The sequence below is a fragment of the Sardina pilchardus genome, chromosome 18 (genome assembly GCF_963854185.1).
Source record: "Sardina pilchardus chromosome 18, fSarPil1.1, whole genome shotgun sequence".
In the NCBI taxonomy this organism is placed as follows: Eukaryota; Metazoa; Chordata; class Actinopteri; order Clupeiformes; family Clupeidae; genus Sardina; species Sardina pilchardus.
In genome coordinates, this window is record NC_085011.1 from 23,194,895 (window position 1) to 23,214,234 (window position 19,340).

A 19,340-nucleotide genomic window follows, 5' to 3' on the forward strand; every position below is an offset into this window, starting at 1 on the left:
GATTACATGTACATCCCTAGCCAACTTTTTTTAAAATTATTATTATTATCTATGAAGAAACCAGAGAAGTTACTTTTATTTGCATTAGAAGGCATGGCAATAGGGCTCGGGAACAAGCCTTGCATCCTAGGCATAGCCGCCATATTGGTAGCGCACCGAGCGTAATGTCCATTCATTCAGATGCAGAAGACAAGAAGCAGAAATGTAGTATTAGCGATTCTTTTCCTCTTGCGATCATGGGTGGTGTGTTACACCCCACTACACAGCAACATACGACCAAGAAGGCAAAAACGAAGTAACAGGAACACACTAATATAGGCGGGAGTCAATCCATAGTAATCCATAGTAAACAAGCTGCCAATATGGCTGCGCCCGCGAAGTTTTCACGTCATGATCCCGAGCCCTATAAAGAGGCATCTAACATTTCCTATTTTTTCACTGACCGGACTCATTTCGGAATGTTAGGGAGTCCCACTGCTAATATTGTTACAAAGTAACAGGTGCCATACCGAGAGAGGGACTTTGTAACGTCAAATATCCTTTAGAACACTCCCATTTTGTAAACAAGACTCATTTCCGGATATGACGTTTTGAGACGGCCCCCTTTCCACTCTTTCAGTTGACAAGAAACCTTGCATGCTGGGAAAGGAATAGTTGAGAGAGGTTGGAAAGGATCGCTGGAAGCGTCAGCTGGGCTATTTTAGCCTTCTTTGCAAAGGGCAGTTGCCAAGGATTAGCGGAATTGCACTTGTCTGATTTTCTGCCATCAGTAAGAGGGATGCCGCTGGCTTTTGGGCCATGGACCACATCACAGAGCTAATAACGTTACAGGTAATTTCTTGCCAGCGAATTGCTAGCTAACGTTAGTGTTTCAACAACATAGATAGCATTAAAGATCTTCCCTGGCAACAGCTCACCTAGAGGTGTGAAATATATATACAATGTGTTATGTTGACTTATATGGACCGTTTTTATCCCATTTAGGGAACTGGAAGCTATGGTGTTGGCCAGGGGAGATCATTTTTTGTCACATTGCTCTAGCCGGGTCAATAATGCCCTAGGTTACGGAAGCCACTGTTTTCAAGTCGGCGCTAGAATAGCACCAGGGTTATGTTAGCGCACCTGAAGCCCAGGGCTTCGCTTATTCTTGCAAGTAACTTGGGCTAGGCAGGGAGTTGTTGACATTCATGTTTCTTTAGGCTACTTGTACCTAAACTCATGTGACAGACCGTCTATTCAGATATTCTGTGCCTATAAATAGTAGAAGGATGGCCTTTCTCCTTAATATCGTGTTACAAACGTGAGGCCATCGGACGTGATCCTACCTAGCCTTATGATAATCTTCTTGATCATAATCTTAAGATGCTTATCGTGGCTAATCATAACTTTGCCATATCTTGCAGTCTAGATATTTGTGAACTTGCTAATGTTGGATGCTGACCCACCAGTTGCTTTCAAAGAAGATTCAGAAGAAGTGCAGGTTTGTTCAGTCACAAAATGATGGAGACCGCAGACATACAGCTGACACTGTACTCCATTGCACATTTGCATAGCATGTCAGTGTGGCAGCATACCGGTAGCTAGAGAAAAACAGCAGCCTAGTTATTGTCTCTTTATATTTTTTAATTCTCAAAATCTTACTTGTATGCAGAAATACAGGCCGGATAGAGTTCAGGCATGGTGCCTGAATTCAGGTTTCAGCTCGGCCATGTACGATGGCTATATTCTCTATATTGTCTTTGAATGTATTTGATCATTTCAGGCACAGATAATTTCCTGTCTATCAGCCCTGGAGATATGTCCATAATATCTGATGGGGAAGCTGGATCATTCATAAGCACCATCCCTCCACATGGGCCGGCAGTAACACAGACCCAATGCAAGGATGTGTGTGCAGCCACGTATAAAACACAGTCTCTGTTGCATGCAACTGATACTCCCTGGGTAGAGGTCAGATTACAACAGTCTCCGCTGCTTGCTATTTATCGAGAGGACGCTTTGTTGTGGCCATCTGATTATTTACTCTTTGCCAGACAGTTTTCCAGAAGGTGGTTTTTCACAATGATTTCACTGTTGATCATTTCAGTCTTAGTCTACCACATAGTGGTAGCCCCAGTGTGTGCTTATTACAGTAGCTAAGTTAGGGCTCTCAGATGTGTGTGTGCGTGCGTGTGCGTGTAAGGCACCAGAGGTTTGACTCTGAACACAATGGTACCAGGATAGGATGCCCGGCTCAGTTTCACAGGTCCAAACACCGCCACGTCACATCACAGGGTCTGTGGCTGGCCTCTCTTTCCATGCCAGGAGCTGGACACGCCTCGACAATAATAATAAAAAAGACACAGTGGGCCGCCACAGGAGACTGTGTGTGCATGTGTTCCACTGTTTTTCACCATAGCTGGACATCGACGGCTAGAATGTCTTTATGATTGCATTGTTGCTGTTTTAGAGTTCCCCTGGGAGTGAAGTTCCCCCTTCTAGGTCAGCAGTTATTGACTCGCTCGGAGGGGAAGCCTCAGCTGTAACATTTCAGCAGTGTTTGGTTTTTCATCGCACACTTCTCTGTCGCTGAGTGAGTGCGGATAAAACAAAAAACGTGGGCGGAAGAGTGATCGGCTGGCTGTTACAATAGGAAGGTGGGAGACATGAAAGGCCAAAGAAGATGAGGAGAGAGAGAAACCAGAGCAGCGAGGCTGTTACTGAGGGATGGAAAAAGAGAGAGAGAGAGCGATCAGTGAGATGGATGGAGGGAAAGTGACATTGTGGGAGTAAAAGAGAGTGCAGAGAAACCGCGATGAAATGAAAGAGGAGGACTGATTTCCCCCATTGCACCATGGGAAGGGGGATGTTGTGTGAGCGTGTGGGCAGCGCTGCATGAATGCGTGCATGAGTGTTGTTGTTGTTTCTTTTTCCTCGTTACATGCTCAGGATAGGAGAGTCCAATGTCCAGAGAGGTTGAAGTGCTGGGTAGGCCTCACTATTGATTACCCGTGACCTCGTTTGGCGGGTAGCTTGTCCCCGTTCTGCCTGAGAGGCTCCCCAGCTTAAGAGCCACCCCTCTTCCCCCTGACCACCTGATTGAGTTCTTATCTCCATGATCTGTCCTCTCCTTAATGGAACGCCTGTCCTCCTCGTGCCCTTGAGCCGCTACCTACCACTCTCTTAGCCAGCCGTGTGCAAAGCCCTCTTGGCATGGCACACTCGACTGTTCTTTTTGTGCAACTTGGTGGCATAATCGGTCCCATGTGCAGTTTATTTATAGTACAAAGTGCCAAAATGGTGCATTACAATTGAATTTGGTAGCATACCAATCTGTCTAGATGCCCAAAGAATTGTGCTCAGGATTCTAAAAATGAAAGTGCAGCCCACATGTCTTGGTTGCTCTGTTTTATGTAATCTACGCTGCGTGATTACATAGCCCTGCACCTTTGCCAGTCAAGCATGTAGGACTAACTGAACTAGGCTGAAATGTCCTTGTCTTTTACATCATGGCTAGGCCAGGCTTCATCATCAACAAATACTTATCCATGGTGTCTATATGGATTCCCCAAATTCATTTCAGTTTAGTTATCTCATAAATTCAACATGTTGGTTTGTGCAAATGTCAGACAGGCTAAATAACTACAGTAGGAAATGTTGCCATTGCACTTGTGGAGAGGTTTGGCCTGTGTTTCTCCCAGTGGACTTGGGTCTTGGTTGCTGTTGAGCATGTTAAGGCCAGCACTCTGAGGATGCACCCGAGAGAATGTTGTGGGTTTTGATCGTGTCACTGTGGCTTTCTGAAGGGTGTGTGTGAGGGGGATGGATGACCTTCTGGTTGTCCTCTGGCTCCGTGGCTTAGCCCAGCTGGAGAGAGGGGAAGGGGAAAGGGCTGGACCACGGTAGGATGGTGATGTGTTTACTGGCCTGGGTGTTGGGAGAGCAGCTGGATAAGTCAATGGATTTGTGCCATATTCAGGACGTATTCAGGCTCATACATACACACACACACAGGTAGTATGTATTGCCTAGTGCTTTAGCATAGTGTGCCGTGGGATGAGTGCCTTTGCCACAGCTCTGGTATGTATGTTTTTTTCCCACCTCGCATCCCGACTGACCCGAATAACAAACTGGACTTTGGACCATCACAGCGTGCCGGTCATGCGTCAGGAGCGTAGTCCATTTATTGTCTCCAAAACACATGGTGGGAGACAGAATGTTATTACAGAATCTGTGACCTGGCTTTCTTACAAAGTCAAAGTCAGATTTCCCCGCTGTGGTCTCAATAGGAAAGAGTGAAGTGACTGTTATCTGATGGTGTTGACCAATCTCACCTATCAGTGTGTTTGTGGCAGTGCTTGATGTCTGCTTGTGAGACTTCCTGTTTTGCTGGAGTGCGGTGTCATACTTGTTGAGCTCACTTCTGCTTGGAATCATGTGACTTGTCATGCCATATTACAGTACCGCATTCCTTATGCTAATATGACTGATGCTAAATGCCAAAAAGTGCAGACTGGAATATCACTGCATTTTTTAGATTATTATAATGGATAAAAAGTCTTAAATGTCGTTATTGTGTTTCGAAAAGCTGAAGATGAGTTGAAGGGAATCCTTGAATCTGTGGTACAGTACATCACGTGAAACTAGCTGTGGCAAATATTGATGTTTTTTTTCCTTCCTTTTCCCTCCAGGTGTCTGTGCATGAGGCCCCCAGGTGTGGCTAGGGGACCATGGAGCCCGATGTCATGCGCCTCTACTCCTCCTCCCCCCCTCCGCTGGACGAGGGGGCGGAGGAAGAGGATGATGAGTTCGGGGACTTTGGGGGCTTCGGCGGCGCCCTGGCCTCCAGCTTCAGCCTCTCCGAGCTGGACACGCCCGCCGCGGTCATCAACCAGACGCAGGCGTCCGACGCGCCGCCCCCCGAGTTCCCCGTCGGCTCGGCGGCCCCTGGTCCCTGTAAGGTCCCTGTGGTGGGATCCAATCCACTCAAGCAGCCGCCAGCAGACACGGCCCGGGAGGAGGAGCTGGACTGGGGCTCCGCGCGATCTGAGGCGAGCGGGCCGAGGACTGAGACCGGCAGCCTCCACATGAACGGAAACGTGGCTGCCGCGGTGCCCTTGGCAAATGGTTTCCCAGAGACGGATGCACAGGACCCCTCAGAAGACACCACCGCCTCTGCCTTGAGCTCCAGCTCTCCTCGTGTGCGCCGTGGGTCCGAGGACATGGACCACAGGGACACTAGTCAGCACAAAGCAGCCTCAGGAGAAGGGACCAGCTTACCCAATGGCTTCACCAAACTCCATACGCACACAAAGCAGGAACAAAGCAGTGATGCCTCAGCTATGGCGGCCCCGGAGGAACAAGAGGCATTTTCCGTGGAGGAAGACTCAGAGCCCGGAGATCAGGGGACATCCGTAGAACCACAAGGCCCACCGGGCTCAGAACTTCACACACAGGCCTCAGAGCCTGAGACACAAGCCCAGTCAGGGGCTGCTGAGAGGCCGCTCAGTCCCAGTTGCGTCAGTCAGGACGGAGAGCTTCTCCCAGAGGGACAGGACTCGGAGAGCAACGTCCATCCAGCAGATGAGGACCTCCCGACCTCCTCGGGCCCGACGCGGACCTCCGTGAGCGACGACTTTGCCTCCTTCTGCGAGGTCGTGTCCCCCAGCGACCTGGAGGAGTTCGGGGACTTTGGCGACTTCAATAGCATGGCTCCAACTTCCACCGCCGAGGGGCCACCCCCGGCCAGCGCCCCTGAAGACGCCGATGACGCCGACGACTTTGCCGACTTTGGGGAGACGGGGGCGCATTCCACTCAGGGCTTCACCGACTTCAGTCAGACTGAGTCCGGCGCACAGGAGGGAGGCTTCGCCAGCTTTCCCGTTCATTTCCCGGCTCCCTCTGATGCTCCGCCAGAGGCCGGCGCAGGCCAGACACTCCCCCAGGAAGCCCCAGAGGAGGACGCCGTGGAAGGCCCCACTCAGGGGGGACAGTTCGGGGACCTCCCCGTCAGTGACAGCTTTGCAGATTTCCAGTCTGTGCCTGTAGGTGGTGCTGGTGCTGGTGGTGGTGGTGGTGGTGGGATGGATGCCGAGGAAGAGTGGGCTGCCTTCGGGGAGCCTCCTGTGGATGACCAGGCAGGTGCAGGTGGGGATGGGGATGGCTGGGCGGCATTCGGGGAGACCCAGACCACCGACCTGCCTGAGGTGGAGGAACCCCAGTGGCAGGACGGGGCAGCAGTCACGGCCCCCACCTTTGGCAGTCCACACACCAGCAGGAGGGACAGTCTGACGGTAAGTTGGGTTACCGTATGCATACTTTACAGGCATGGGTGTAACAACAATATAGGGATGCAACTCAATTGTTTTTTGTTCATAGTTGATTTGTTGATTTGTTGACATCCTCAAATGCATTGCTTTGTCCACATGTCAGAGATGTTTAGTTGACAGATTGTTTTACTGTCATAGAAGAGTAAATAAGCCAGAAAATATTCAAGTTTGCAATCAGAGACTTTTGAGTCTTCTTCCTTGAAAAAAAAAAAGGTTAACCGATTACCAAAATAATCTATTACTCATTAGTGTGATGACTGATAAAGGTGACACAGACAGTCAGTGGGGTTAGCTTTTGACTCTAGGGCAAAGTTGATTTAAGTATAGTATGTATTGCATCTGTAATGCAATTCAACTCATTCAGAATTGATACTCTGCAGCTGTGTACTTTCATAATGTATAAAGTAGTCTGCAAGTAAAGTTGTTTACATTTTTCCTGTGTAAGCTAACAGGATCCCACATATCTTTGGTGTGTGTGTTTGGCTTGAGGACAGGTGCTGTGTAAACAGGCCCTGTCTCCTCATATCAAAGTGGTGGTAAACAGGACAAAGATATGCTATGACAGAAATGTCCTCTGCAAAGCTACAACACACACACACACACACACACACACACACACACACACACGCACACACACACAAAGTTCCTGCATATCCCTATTCTCCCTTGAGCTCAATCACAATCACACAGCCGCACACATCTCTCTCTTCTTCTCTATCTATCTATCTCTCACTCACACACACACACACACACACACACACACACAGACTTGCTGTTGACCCTTCATTCATGCTCCTCCTCCGCTGTCTGTGCTCATTAGGTCCTGTGTGTGAGTGATAATGGCAGCAACATCCCTACTCAGGCCTACAGCTGTACTGCACAGTGCAGAGCAGGGGATGGGGAGGAGAGGGGGGTTGTGTTATCAGCACAACAGCTTGCCAGATGAGCAGTGCACATGTTAGACCGCCCCCATTCTTTAACAGCACTCAAGGAAGGAAACACGCACACACACACACACACACACACACACACACCATCACCACCGTCGTCTCTCAGACTGGCAGGCATGGTTGATGAAGAGGTTCCAGTATTCGTGTCATTATTAGTGTTACACACATATTAGTTACACACATTTAGCAATCACAATGGGGATAGCTTCATTCTGATGAACATCTTTGCTTATTTGAACTTGAGTTTGACTCCCGTAGGAATCCCAACAGTGGAAAAAGGGAGAGTCTCTCACTCTTACTCTCTGACTCACTCCTACACATGCTGGTATATAAACAGCAACTCCTCTACAGTACCAGCATGTACGCACTGCATCCCGCATCAGTGCCCCTGTCTTGTTTGGCTCGCTGTGTTTTGATATTGGGATCAGTGTATTGGATGTCTAGCAACAACAACATTCAGCAACAACTGCCCAATGTAATTCAGGATTTGAAAAAGAGACTATATGTCTCAATATGACCCCCCTGGTTAAATAAAGGATAAATAAAAAATAAAAATAAAAAGTAAACAAAGTCCAAAAGTCTGCTACTCTCCGGAGGACGGGCAGATAGCAGCGGCAGGCCATCTGTGTTCTCAGCTCACTTTAACTCCCTGCTCTAGGTTTTTACTAGTTCCCTTTCTGAAAGAGTGCCCACTGCACTGCTTGATGGAGTACTCAATGGAGCATGCTAAAACTCCATTAAGATAACTGGAGGGGAAGGAGGGAGGGAGGGAGGGAGGGTGTGTGTGTGTGTGTGTGTGTGTGTTAATTGAGGAGGTCCTATTCAAATCTGGTGTTAAGGAGGCTCCATTTCTCTTCATCAAAACCGTTTATTGAACTTTAATTGCCGGCAACTTGTGCTGATTGAGTGCAAGGCAATCATGCTAATGGCATGCCATGCTAAAGTTCAAGATCACTTCACGGTTGGAGCGCCCCCCTGTGGCCAAACCCTGTTGATGCGCAGAACGCCAGCAGGCCACTAACCCAGAAGTGGGATGTGTTCTTCAGGATCATCCATTTTTCAGTTAAAAGGCACATATCCAGTATCAGTACTCTCTCCTTGTCTTGAAGTATTTATAACACCCCTGCTCCATTGTGCCAGTACAGGAGACCTAAATAGAGGGGCAGCACCATTGAGCTTGGTAGGACGATGGCCCATGTCCAGTGTTATGCTCTACTGTTCACTGTCCAGCAGAGCATGTTCCAATCCAGATCTTCCCAGGGCTTGAGCTAGGACAGGCAGGGGCCAAAACAATGAGACTCTGTGTGTGTGTTTACTTTCAAAGCACCCTGTATCAATTATTTAGAACATGTTGATGAAGCATCTCTGTCTGTGGCATGAACTGTCAATTGTATATTGTGTGATTTTCCACCATTGCGTAGTACCCACAATGCTTTGGTCTAGCTTGTTAGTTTGGTATGTTTGTTGTTGTGGAGAATGAGCCCATGATTCTGTCCCTGTAAGAATAAAAGTGCAGTACTCCGCTACTCTTAGCTCTTGCAGAGCTTAATGTCAGTTGTTTCTCTCCTGGTGTTCTGTGGAAAATGGTTTCATTTCAAGTCCGATATCAAATATCTTGTTCTGTACTCTACAAGTTTTCTACATAGCACCAGCCCAGTTCTCAGGAGGGCAAGGTTTTTTTTGTGTGTGTTTGTTTCTTACACTCACATTCAGAGTCTGACTCACCATTAAAGTGCCTCCTCTCCACTCCCTCCATCTCTTCTCTCTTTCTTTTTTCTCTTTCTTTTTCTTCTCTCTCTTTCTTTTTTCTCTCTTTTTCTTCTCTCTCTCTCTCTCTCTCTATCTCCCTCCCTCTTTCTTTTTCTCTCTCTCTCTCAGGCATCTCTGAGCTCCAGAGTCCAGAGGCTGTTCCAAGCCAGTTTCCCTCACGTGGAGGCTCCTCAGGTCGGGGAGGAGATCCCATCACTCAAGGCCTTGCTGGAGCCCCAGGAGCCTGAGCCCAGGCAGGAGAAGAACAACCAGACCCCTTCCTCCCCTCACCGGTGAGCTGCCAATCTGCCCAGTGCAGAGGATGGTGTAGTGTAGAGGAAGGCCAGTCATTAAACGAGGCTGTGCGGAAGCCAGCCTTGCACACAAATCATTCCCCCTCCAGATGAAAAGCTGACAGCGGGTCATGTGTCTGACTGCATTCCCAATTGCATGCTATTTCACTGGTTACCAAGCTCTTCGCTCTACCATTTGAAAGTTTAAAAAAAATGACTCTTTTTGACAATGTCTCCTATAAAAAAAATCTTAAACAGATGGTGCACAAATCACAAAATTAAATTTGATGGAAAGCATGGTTATGGGACCACAGATGGTGTTGAGCTTACAGAACAGCAGTATACACCTTAGTGCACACAGTATTCTTCTGAACTTTATGAAGAGTGGGATATTGGATTGCACGGTTATTACTGTGTGACCATTTTCATTTTGTCTTGTCTCGCTCATAGCTCAGGTGGGGTGCTGGTGTTTGTGTGCGTGTGTGTGTGTGTGTGTGTAAGAGAGAGAGAGCAGCCGGGGGATCGGAGAGAGGGGCTTGTAGGGGTCAGTGAGGACAGTCTTAGCTTAGCTGGCCCAGCAGGGCTGAGCTCAGGGCTTCCAGAGTGGCTGACCGAGCAGGGGGAGGCCACGGCTCACTGCCCTGATGAAGGGCTGATATTCTGGCTGCACTCCCCTCAGTCACGCAGGGGCCAAGCCAGGGCATGCAGCCGTGTGTGTGTGTGTGTGTGTGCCATCATGTTTTATGTAATTTTTCCATTGAGTATTCAGCTTAGTATTGTCATCAAATCAAATGCAACTTGCACGCACGCACACATTGCAAGGTTGTTGTATTGAAGACTATTGAAGTTCGTTCTCTGAAATGTGTGCTTGCATAACACTCATAGGCCTGACTGTTTCCATCAAGGGCAGAACCAACAGGGCTAGGCTTTTCCGAATTGTATTCCAGAGATTGACCACACTCTCACACACACACACACACACACACACACACACACACACATTGTAGTTCGAGAGGACATGCAGGGCTATAGCTCTGCAACGGTAGCCTGTAGACTCTAAAAGAACTGCAGACTTACAGTACAAGCACGCAAATCCGGCACCTCATCCATTTCTTCCAGCCGGTGCTTGCTAAACTTCTTTTTCCTGAGGCAGCATTTAAGTTTTGCCAGTATGCAGAATTCTGTTGCTATACTTGTCTTTGCTCATGGAAGCCCTCAAGTGGGCTTAAAGTGCAGCGTCTCCCTGTCCTCATCCGCATCCCTCAATCTCACCCCCCCCACACACACACACACACACACACACCACCTCAGTGCACTCAAGTCTGTCTGTCTGGTTTCCTAGGGAACCACAGGACATGTGGTGGCACCTGCAGGAGATCCACAGCGCCTTCGGCCTCAAGTTCTTATGGGGAGGTTCCCATAGCAACAAGCAGCTGCTCCGCTGCCTGGCCATGGACACCAGAAACATTGTGGGTCTGGCCGTCTCTCCGTGTGTGTGTCCATGTGGCTGTGTCTGTGTATGTGTGTGTGTGTGTGTCTGACTTTTTCGACAAAGTGTGTGTGTGTGTCTTGTCATCCTGTTGCTTTAATATTTCGTGTCTATAATTGGAGATTAAGATAAGACCTAATGACAGTATTTATGTATAGTAACAGAGTTATTCATGTCAAAGTGTATTTCTATGCGTCCATGTACTCCATTTAAAATTGTCTGTAATAACAACTGACCACAGGCTGTGTTCCTGTCCTAGGTGTTTGCTGGGCAGAAGAAACACCCAGTACTAGTGCCCGCTTATGCTGCCAGCTTGGTGAGTGGTTCTAGTCACCTGTTGCTACTATAGCCTCAGAAAAGGAAGGCATTCTGTCAGAGAAAGCGGTCTGTTCAGTAGGGCGAAATATAATGAATATTTTGATACATTCAGTTTCATAACAATGTTCTCTTTTTGTCTTGAGTTGTCGTATGCATTATCTTTTTACATGTACTTTTTCCTGTTGGATTATATCTAACATTCAATTTAAAAATGTTAAAAACGTACATTTTGAATATGGATGATAGTTCCAAAATCACTAAGTAATCACATTTAATAATCGTGATCTCAATATTGAGCAAAATAATTGTGATAATGAATTTTACGATAATCGAGCAGCCCTACTGTTATGTATGTGTGTATGACCACACATATTTTGATTACCTTTCCATAAAACTTTGAATTGGTCGATACTGGATGGTCATCTTTTTATCAAGCCAGAAGCCATCCATCCACGTCATGTCTGCTTGATTTGTCATCTGTGTCTATCATCCATCTCTCTCCCTTTCTCTCTCTCTCTCTCTCTCTCTCTCTCTCTCTCTCTCTCTCTCTGTATATCTCTATCTCGATGACCCATTAGTTCATTCTCTCTCCATCAGGGAATGCTAGAGCCCACCAAAGATCCAGTGAAAGCCTCCTCAGCTGCTGGGGCAGTGGCTGCCTCAGCACAAACACCTCCTGGAGCTCCAGACCGAGACGCCCCGTCCAAACCCACACAGGTAGGCCCAGCCCCAGCCCCAGCCCCAGGCTTGGGACAGCGACCATCATGCTTCACAGGTCAGAGTGACCGGAATGTCAGTCTCTGAAGAGGCATTGACTTGAGGGATAGGTGTACTGTTCTCCTATGGGGCTATACATATGACTCTCTTTGGAAAGCTTTGTGGAGCAATCTTCTTATGGTAAACATTAGGTGCTAAAGAAGAACTCTTGTTCAGTGTTGTTCCACCCAAATAGTCAGAATGTGACTAATCCCTAAACCCATATTTAGCTGCAAATAGGACATAGACAACATATCAAATATTGAAAATGACAAATTTGACAATTTCAAAGAAAATATGTTCATTTTGAATTTGATACCAGCAGCACTTTTCAAAAAAGAGGGCGACACAATCCTGGAGAAGTTGTGTAATGATAAAGACAACAGATGGAGGAATATTTCACAGCCAATTAGGATAACGTTAAAGGCGGTGGCAATGTAAATGGATTAATTTACAGTTCACTCTTGCTCATATTTTGCTTGCGGTGTACATTGCCAGTTACAGAATTCATTATTCACTTCTCATTACCGGAGATGATCTAGCTGTTGCACATCCAGCTAAATTAGCGTCTCATTAAAATGCAATTAATGTCAGCTGATCAATTTCTACCTGATTAATTCCATCTAAACAGCCCTCCTGTGCATAATCATTTTCTACTCACCTGTCAGTTTGATTAACATAAATATTCATGTTTATTTATTTCACAAACCCTCCTGTCTTAATTACACTAGAGGACAGTATGTCATAATAGAGCTTCGCTGCTGTCACCTGCCTGATATGTTGTTCCTCCTCTGTGTCCGCAGGAGGCGCTGGCGAGCGTGCAGCCTGACTGGAGCAGCAGTGGCCTTAAACCCCCAGTGGATGGTACGTCTCTGCGCCGAGGCTCCTCCTGTAGGGCTGGAGCTAAGACAACCCGCCACGCCCGACAGAGCTCCTACTCCTGATGCACTTTTTCAGTTTTTCCTCTCCCTTTTCCTCTCCCCGACCCTTCTCCCTGAGACGCTACCTCTCAAATGCTCCTCTCTCCTTCTCTCTGGCTATCTATATCTACATGTCTGTCTGTCTGCCTGCCTATCTGTCTCCTTGCACTCTCTCTCTCTCTCTCTTGCTGACTTCTACCCTCCATCTCCTGCTCCTCTCTTCTGAATCCTCTCCTCTATGAAAAGCCTTCAGGTTGTCATGGTCTTTGATCTCCTCTGTCTCTACGCCGCCACTGTGAAAACTCCCATGCTCTCTCTCTCTCTCCCTCCCTCCCTCCCTCCCTCCCTCTCTCTCTCTTTCTCTCCAATTTGCCCCCATTCTTCCCTCCGTCAGTCCCATTTCTGCTGCCCTGTAATGATCTATTTTTAACCGGTGGGTGGACTGCTCTGGCGACGGAGGCAAAGCCCAGAGACGCGCTACCTCTCTGGGCAGTTATGCAAGTCGCACAGCACTGAGGCGGTCTCCCCCAGCACGCTGATGAGTTAACCGTACGTCAGATCGACAGAACTTCAGACTAAAAATCACCAGTGCACATCACTAGTGCAGATTGCATAAAGGCCCTGTCTGGTTGAATCTGAAAATCATCCAAAATGTGCTGGATCTATTTTGTTATCCCTGTCTTAACACTGCAGTGTGTTTTTTTTGTTTTGTTACAATATGTCATACTGGTAGGCCCGAGGAGCTGGATATTGACCACTGTGGCCCCAGATCTTTAGCTGCCCTGTCTGTTGAGCGTGTTTTGTGAGTGTGGTCTTTAAGACTACAGCAGAGCTGGGTTAGCTGCGTTTGTTTACATGCTCTGTAATCAGTGCCCTAGCGAGGTCGTGACTGGAGAAAGCCATATATGGTGATTTTTGGGGGGGCGGGTCTGAACTGTGAGTTTCTATCTTCTATTTCTCTCTTTCTCTCTCTCTCTCTCTTTCTCTCTGATCTGTCTCTTCCTCAGTATTTCTTCTATGCCCTCTATTTAAACTGCACTTTTGCTGTTTCATTGCACTTCTGTCTGTACCTTCCCGTTTGATTTGTTTATTTATTGTTCTGATTAAACAAGAACAGTGTCTACCAAAACTGCCTAGAGCTGTCACTGTGTGAAGTAGCTGTGGGTTTTTCTCTCTCTCTCATCCCAATCTCATCTATGAAATTAAAAAAATAATTCCTTCTAAATATCTCTCTCTACTGCTTCAACTCATACCAACATCTCTCTTAATGTTGCTTTTTAGAACCTAGTAGTAAAGCAACCTCTCTGTGCACTTTGCTCGTAAACCTTTAGCCCATTTCTAAGGCTCTATGCCTTTTGTTCTGCAATGCCTCTTTTAAAATACAGCGCCCCGGACTTCTCTGTCTGGTTCCCTCTTCCTCTCCTGTCGCCTCTGTTGGTGTCCCTATCGCCTGCATCGCTAGTAGTGTTGCTTCAGCGCCTCTGTCCCGTGCTGCGCACTTCTCCTGATGGACACACGCTACGCTGACCCCTCCCCCCCTGTATGCTAACCCCTGTGCCGTGTGTGTGTCTGTGTGTATGCGCTATACACACACAGGCTCCACTCGGCCACGGCCTCGGCCTCTCCCTGCGCTTGAGCTCAACCTCGATTTCTTTGGGCCAGTGGAGGACAGTAGCTCAGGCAGCAGCACCCCTCCAGCAGGTCAGCACACACGTACACACACACACACACACACACACACACACACACACACACACACACAAACACACATACAGTAATGCCTGGAGACATACGAGCACACACACACATTGCATGCCTGCATACTACAATCCTCTTGCTTACCGCAGAGAATCCCATTCTCTGACATCTTCTCACTCTCACATTCTTAGACAGATACCTTAAGTCAGTGCTGTGCCAGAGTTTACCCAAGCTTTTGTTTCAGCCAGAAATCTCCCATAATCCCATTAGCATTCCTGAACTCAGGCAGGAAATAACTCTGGACTGCATGAATGAATGAACGAATGAATGAATGAATGAAGGAAGGAAGGAAGAAACATCACCTCAGAAAATTGGCCAGATTATCTCAGATTATATTAGTAGCCTGAGGGTGATGTGACACAGCCTACAGGCCTGATAGAGTTCAGACGTGGCGCCTGTATTCAGGTTTGAGCTCAGCCATGTACGATGTCAAGAAAGGCTATTCTCTATGTTGCATTTGGATGTGTTTGATCATTTCAGGCACAGATCATTTCCTGCCTATCTGCCCTGAGCCTGTTCTCGCCCCTCTGATGGGCTGATGGTCAGTCGCCATGTCCGAGGCTCCACTCCACTGTTGCCGTGCTGGACAGGCAGCAGGCCTCAGCCCTCCAGGCTTGGACTAAAACCTCTACTAAAACCCAACGGGCTAGACGTAATCTCCACAGTTATTCCCAAATCGCCATAAAATTCCATCAGGCTAAACCTCTTGTGAAACTGTGTTTAGACAATTCCTGTTGGCATTAGGCTTGAAAGGAAAACTCTCGGGGTCATCGAGTTCTGTCAGTACAAAAAAAAAGGCGGGAAATAAATGGTCCTATTTGACTTGTTGCAAATTCAAAATGTTATTGATGTAGTATGGGCTCTTTTGCAAGGGTTGCAATGAAGAAATGTAGCTTTCAGAAGAATATCTGGCTTTGCTACCTCACTACAACAAAACATACTTCCAAGAGAGTATACATCATATTAGTTCCTCTCTAACACATCACATATCTGAGACCATCTGTACTTCTGTCTGCGTGGGTTGTGTTTGCTGTGCTGTACTGTCTCAAATACTGTATCTGGCAATCTGAATTCTTCACTCCTAAGTCTGTGTGAAGTGCCCTCACTCAGAATCACACAACTGAAAGGTTGTTTTCCATCACTGATATTCTACACCACAATCACAACAGCCCACACTTAGTCGTGTAGTTGTAAGAGGTTCTGAGCTGGGTCCAAACCAATCATTGCTCCTTTGCGAGCTCTCTGGGTTCTCTGGGTTGCTTTCTTGCCTTCCTCTCTGGATGCGCCTCACGTTTAGTAAGTATTTCTGCTTTTCTCTCCATCCTTCATTTTAGAGCAATAGATGGCTTGTGTGTTTTTTGTTTGCTTGTTTGTTTTCTTGTTTTTGTTGTCTGTGGTTCATTTCTATACCTTCCTTCTGCTTTCAAAAAGCAAAAGGAAGCTTTTTGTGGTGAATGTGTGTGTGTATGTTTCTAACTCTTAACTGGATTTGTATTAAAGTAAAACAAAGTACATTTTAGTGTGCTTCACGATCATATTTGTGTTGATGGAAGTGTCTTTTCTCATCAATCTTTGTCTGTGAATTAAGGTGTGGATCCAGAGTTGTATGAACTGACCACAGCCACGCTAGAGTCCAGCAGCCCTGGAAAAAACGTTGCTGACGCCTTCACACGCCTGATGTCAACTATGGAGCAAAACAGCACATCCACCAGGTCAGTAAACACTGTACATGTTTAAATGTACAGGTGCATCTCAAAGATGTCCGTTGCCCTGCATAGACTGAGAGATTAAAGGCTCAAGAAACCATTGTCGGTGTTTTGACTTAATTAGCTACTCATCTTATCTTCGCGCTCATCTCATGTCTATATCTGTGTCGGAAATTCTTTATTCTAATGTTTTGAAATTCCGGATTTTGCTGTAAACAGTAATCATCAAGATTAGAACAAAAAGGCTTGATATATTCCACCATATGTGTAATGACTCTAGATGATATGAAAGTTTCACTTTTTGAAATAAATTACAGGGTTTTTTGTTTTAGATGCACCTGTACGTTGTCAACACAGTTACCTTTTTTAAATGTGGATGTTAATCAGTCCACTAGATGGAGCTGGCTGTAATGTTTACATTTGCAGGCCTTACCATCAGCCATGGAAATATCCCAGAGATTGTTTACACATTCTCACTCTGTCTGGCCTTTGAGATGCATGGTGCACTGCATTGTGTTGTGAAAGATGTTTGGCACTCAGGTTGACTCTTCAGGGTCATCCTTTGCATGGTAAAACCGTGTGACACCAATGACTAGGTTTTACTTGCAAAGCGTTCGTTTCTCTCTCGCTCTACCTCTCTTTCACATACAAATAAGGATTTAGAACATGACGTATTCCCAGTGGAAAATGCAAAGCATTTTGGGAATCTGCGGCACAAAACTTAAGTAGTTTTACTGACTTGCGGGAAGAACGCAGTGCAATCGCATTTCGAAATGCCGTTTACCTGCTGTGTTATAAACTGCTATTGGGTGGCATGAAGCTTATCTTTTATCGTTTTCCAGCGTGGAAAAATAATAGTACACGCCATGTTTTCAGAGGTGACAAAAAGGTGAGGAATGGCATGAATAGCAGCAGTAAGGAGGCCCAAGATTATGTTCTGTTTTTCACACTATTGTCTCACGCTAAGTTTTCATTATTTTCATGCCAGACCATAGACCCAGAACACTAGCCTGATGCCAGCCCATGTAAACTGGCCAAACATACCCATGATTATTTGTTGACGTTCAACGTTTTGATGACGTTGCTGCCTAGTTTGTCACATGTCTTAGCGATCTCTATAGCTGTGCTTCTCTGTGTCTCTTTCTCTGGCTCTTCCTGTCCCATACAGTGGCTGTTATTTACAACAGGGTTATTTTCAGAAGCAGTTTGTCTGTTAAGCTGGGATACTTCTGTCAACGTTTTTAACCTTTTTGCCACATGATTGATGTGGCTTGAATGCAAGTAATGGGTTTGTGTGTCCAGGTCTGTGCTAGCAAAGACATACATATACCATGTAAATGACTGATTGGATGTCTGTTTTTCTGCCCTGTGTGTGTGTGTGTGTGTGTGTGTGTGTGTGTGTGTGTGTGTGTGTGTGTGTGTGTGTGTGTGTGTGTGTGTGTGTGTGTGTGTGTGTGTGTGTGTGTGTGTGTGTGTGTGTGTGTGTGTGTGTGTGTGTGTGTGTGTGTGTGTGTGTGTGTGTGTGTGTGTGTGTGTGTGTGTGTGTGTGTGTGTGTGTGTGTGTTGAGCAGGAGGCCCGTGAGGGATGAGAACCTGAGCGAGGAGGCGGCCCGTGTTCTCAGCAGCCTCCCCAACCTGTCCTTCATGCGGGCCAAAGTGCTCATGTTCCCCAGCATCCTGGCTCCGCAGCCTCCGGAGTCGCCCTCATGACCGCCCAGTCTGCCTCTCACACTGTGACCTTTTTAGGCTGGTTATGTCACTCTGTCTATGTCTGTCTTGTAGGGTTTTTTTCCAGTCTCCTTTCTCTTCTCTTTGTTTTGATTTTAGTATTGTATCTAATTGTTTCCCTTCTGTTGTTTTGACTTTGTCATTATAAAAGGTGTATTTATTATTAATATGTGCATTGTTTTCTCAACAGACATTAATGTAACAGATATCTAGTATGACGCAATATCATAACCAGTTTAGAAGGCCTTTTAGTTGTCATTTATGTAACATGCACAAACATTCATTTACATAACAGACTGTACACAAAGAATTCATAGCTTTGTGTAATAAGGTTTATATGCACCAGAGAGGTATCGGATATAGTATAAGTCTATTTCAGGCAATGTTGTTATTGTTTTTTTTGTGTCATCCTCTCAGAGTTTCTATTTGTAGAAAGGCCATCATCTTTCCAAATCTGTTGCTTAGGGGAAAATATCAGAACTTAATCCAAAGCATTTATTCATGTCATCGAAACAATTAAATATCAGCACGGAACATTTCTAATTATTTTTTTCCTATCTATTTTTCCTGTTGCATTGTCATTGATCTTTATTTTGGCATTCTTCCATTGGATAGAGCTAAATAAATCCATCCATATATGTAACGAAAGGGAAAACGGACCAATATTCTCCTGGATTCTTTTTTGTACTTGTATGTGTGTTTTTTTTTTCATGTTTGTGTCTGATATTCTGTACATTTGTTTCTCCCTAGTCGTATCACTGGATGTTTTAAGAGGGACTTTGCACAATAATATAATGGATAAAATGGATGTAATCAGAGTTCATTGGTGCTTTAGACCATGTGCTGTGCATTCAACTCCTTAGGAGGATAAAAAAAAACAAAAGAAAGAAATGAGAGAGAAAATCTTGCTTCGAGGGTCCGATGGAAAATGGTCTGATACTTGAGGAACCTATGAGAAGGTTTCATGACCTGTCTGTGCTCTTTTTCCAGACCCAGTGTGTGAGACTTTATTTTTTAGTATTTAACACATTAAACAGAAGCCTTAAATGAGACGATTGTTGTGGAATATTCTTAATGACTTTAATTGAATTCGTAAGGCCAGTGAATGTTTCTCCTAAAGAGAATGGTAGTACCCAAAGGCAAAGTAGCAGCCCTTGGTCCTGACCGTGACATCGGCTGGGTTTTTGAAAGTATGAGTGTCCTCTTGCCTCTTATGTCATCGCACTGTATGTAAATAGCAGTGAGTTTTCAATTTCAGAACATAGCACTTTTACTTGAAAAGCTGCTATTGGTTAATGGAGACCTTTCCCACTCCTTCCTGTAGTGCTGTTCCTGTTGCTGTTTTCTCTCTCTCTGTTCGTATAC

The 19,340-nt window shown here is 46.1% G+C and overlaps 1 protein-coding gene across 2 annotated transcripts; it reads left to right on the forward strand.

Moving 5' to 3' along the window:
- The first annotated feature begins 635 nt into the window (after positions 1–635).
- LOC134063657 (aftiphilin-like) lies at positions 636–19,027 on the forward strand. 2 transcript variants are annotated; one of them, XM_062519293.1, is made up of 10 exons: positions 636–831; positions 1,404–1,480; positions 4,671–6,272; positions 9,137–9,300; positions 10,643–10,769; positions 11,049–11,105; positions 11,705–11,824; positions 12,667–12,727; positions 16,130–16,253; positions 17,819–19,027. In XM_062519293.1, the coding sequence occupies exons 3-10, from the start codon at positions 4,710–4,712 to the stop codon at positions 17,955–17,957; spliced, it is 2,355 nt and encodes a 784-aa protein (XP_062375277.1). In that variant the 5' UTR covers positions 636–831; positions 1,404–1,480; positions 4,671–4,709; the 3' UTR covers positions 17,958–19,027. The 2 variants fall into 2 exon arrangements, with proteins under 2 accessions (XP_062375277.1, XP_062375276.1); XM_062519292.1 differs by lacking the exon at positions 1,404–1,480.
- The last annotated feature ends 313 nt before the right edge of the window (positions 19,028–19,340 follow it).

Bases quoted from the DNA above. Each gene is read 5' to 3' on its own strand.
- LOC134063657 (XM_062519293.1), top strand. From the start codon at position 4,710: ATGGAGCCCGATGTCATGCGCCTCTACTCCTCCTCCCCCCCTCCGCTG. The intron at 11,825-12,666 runs GTAGGCCCAGCC...CTGTGTCCGCAG, and splicing joins CCCCGTCCAAACCCACACAG to GAGGCGCTGGCGAGCGTGCA. The intron at 12,728-16,129 runs GTACGTCTCTGC...CTGTGAATTAAG, and splicing joins CCTTAAACCCCCAGTGGATG to GTGTGGATCCAGAGTTGTAT.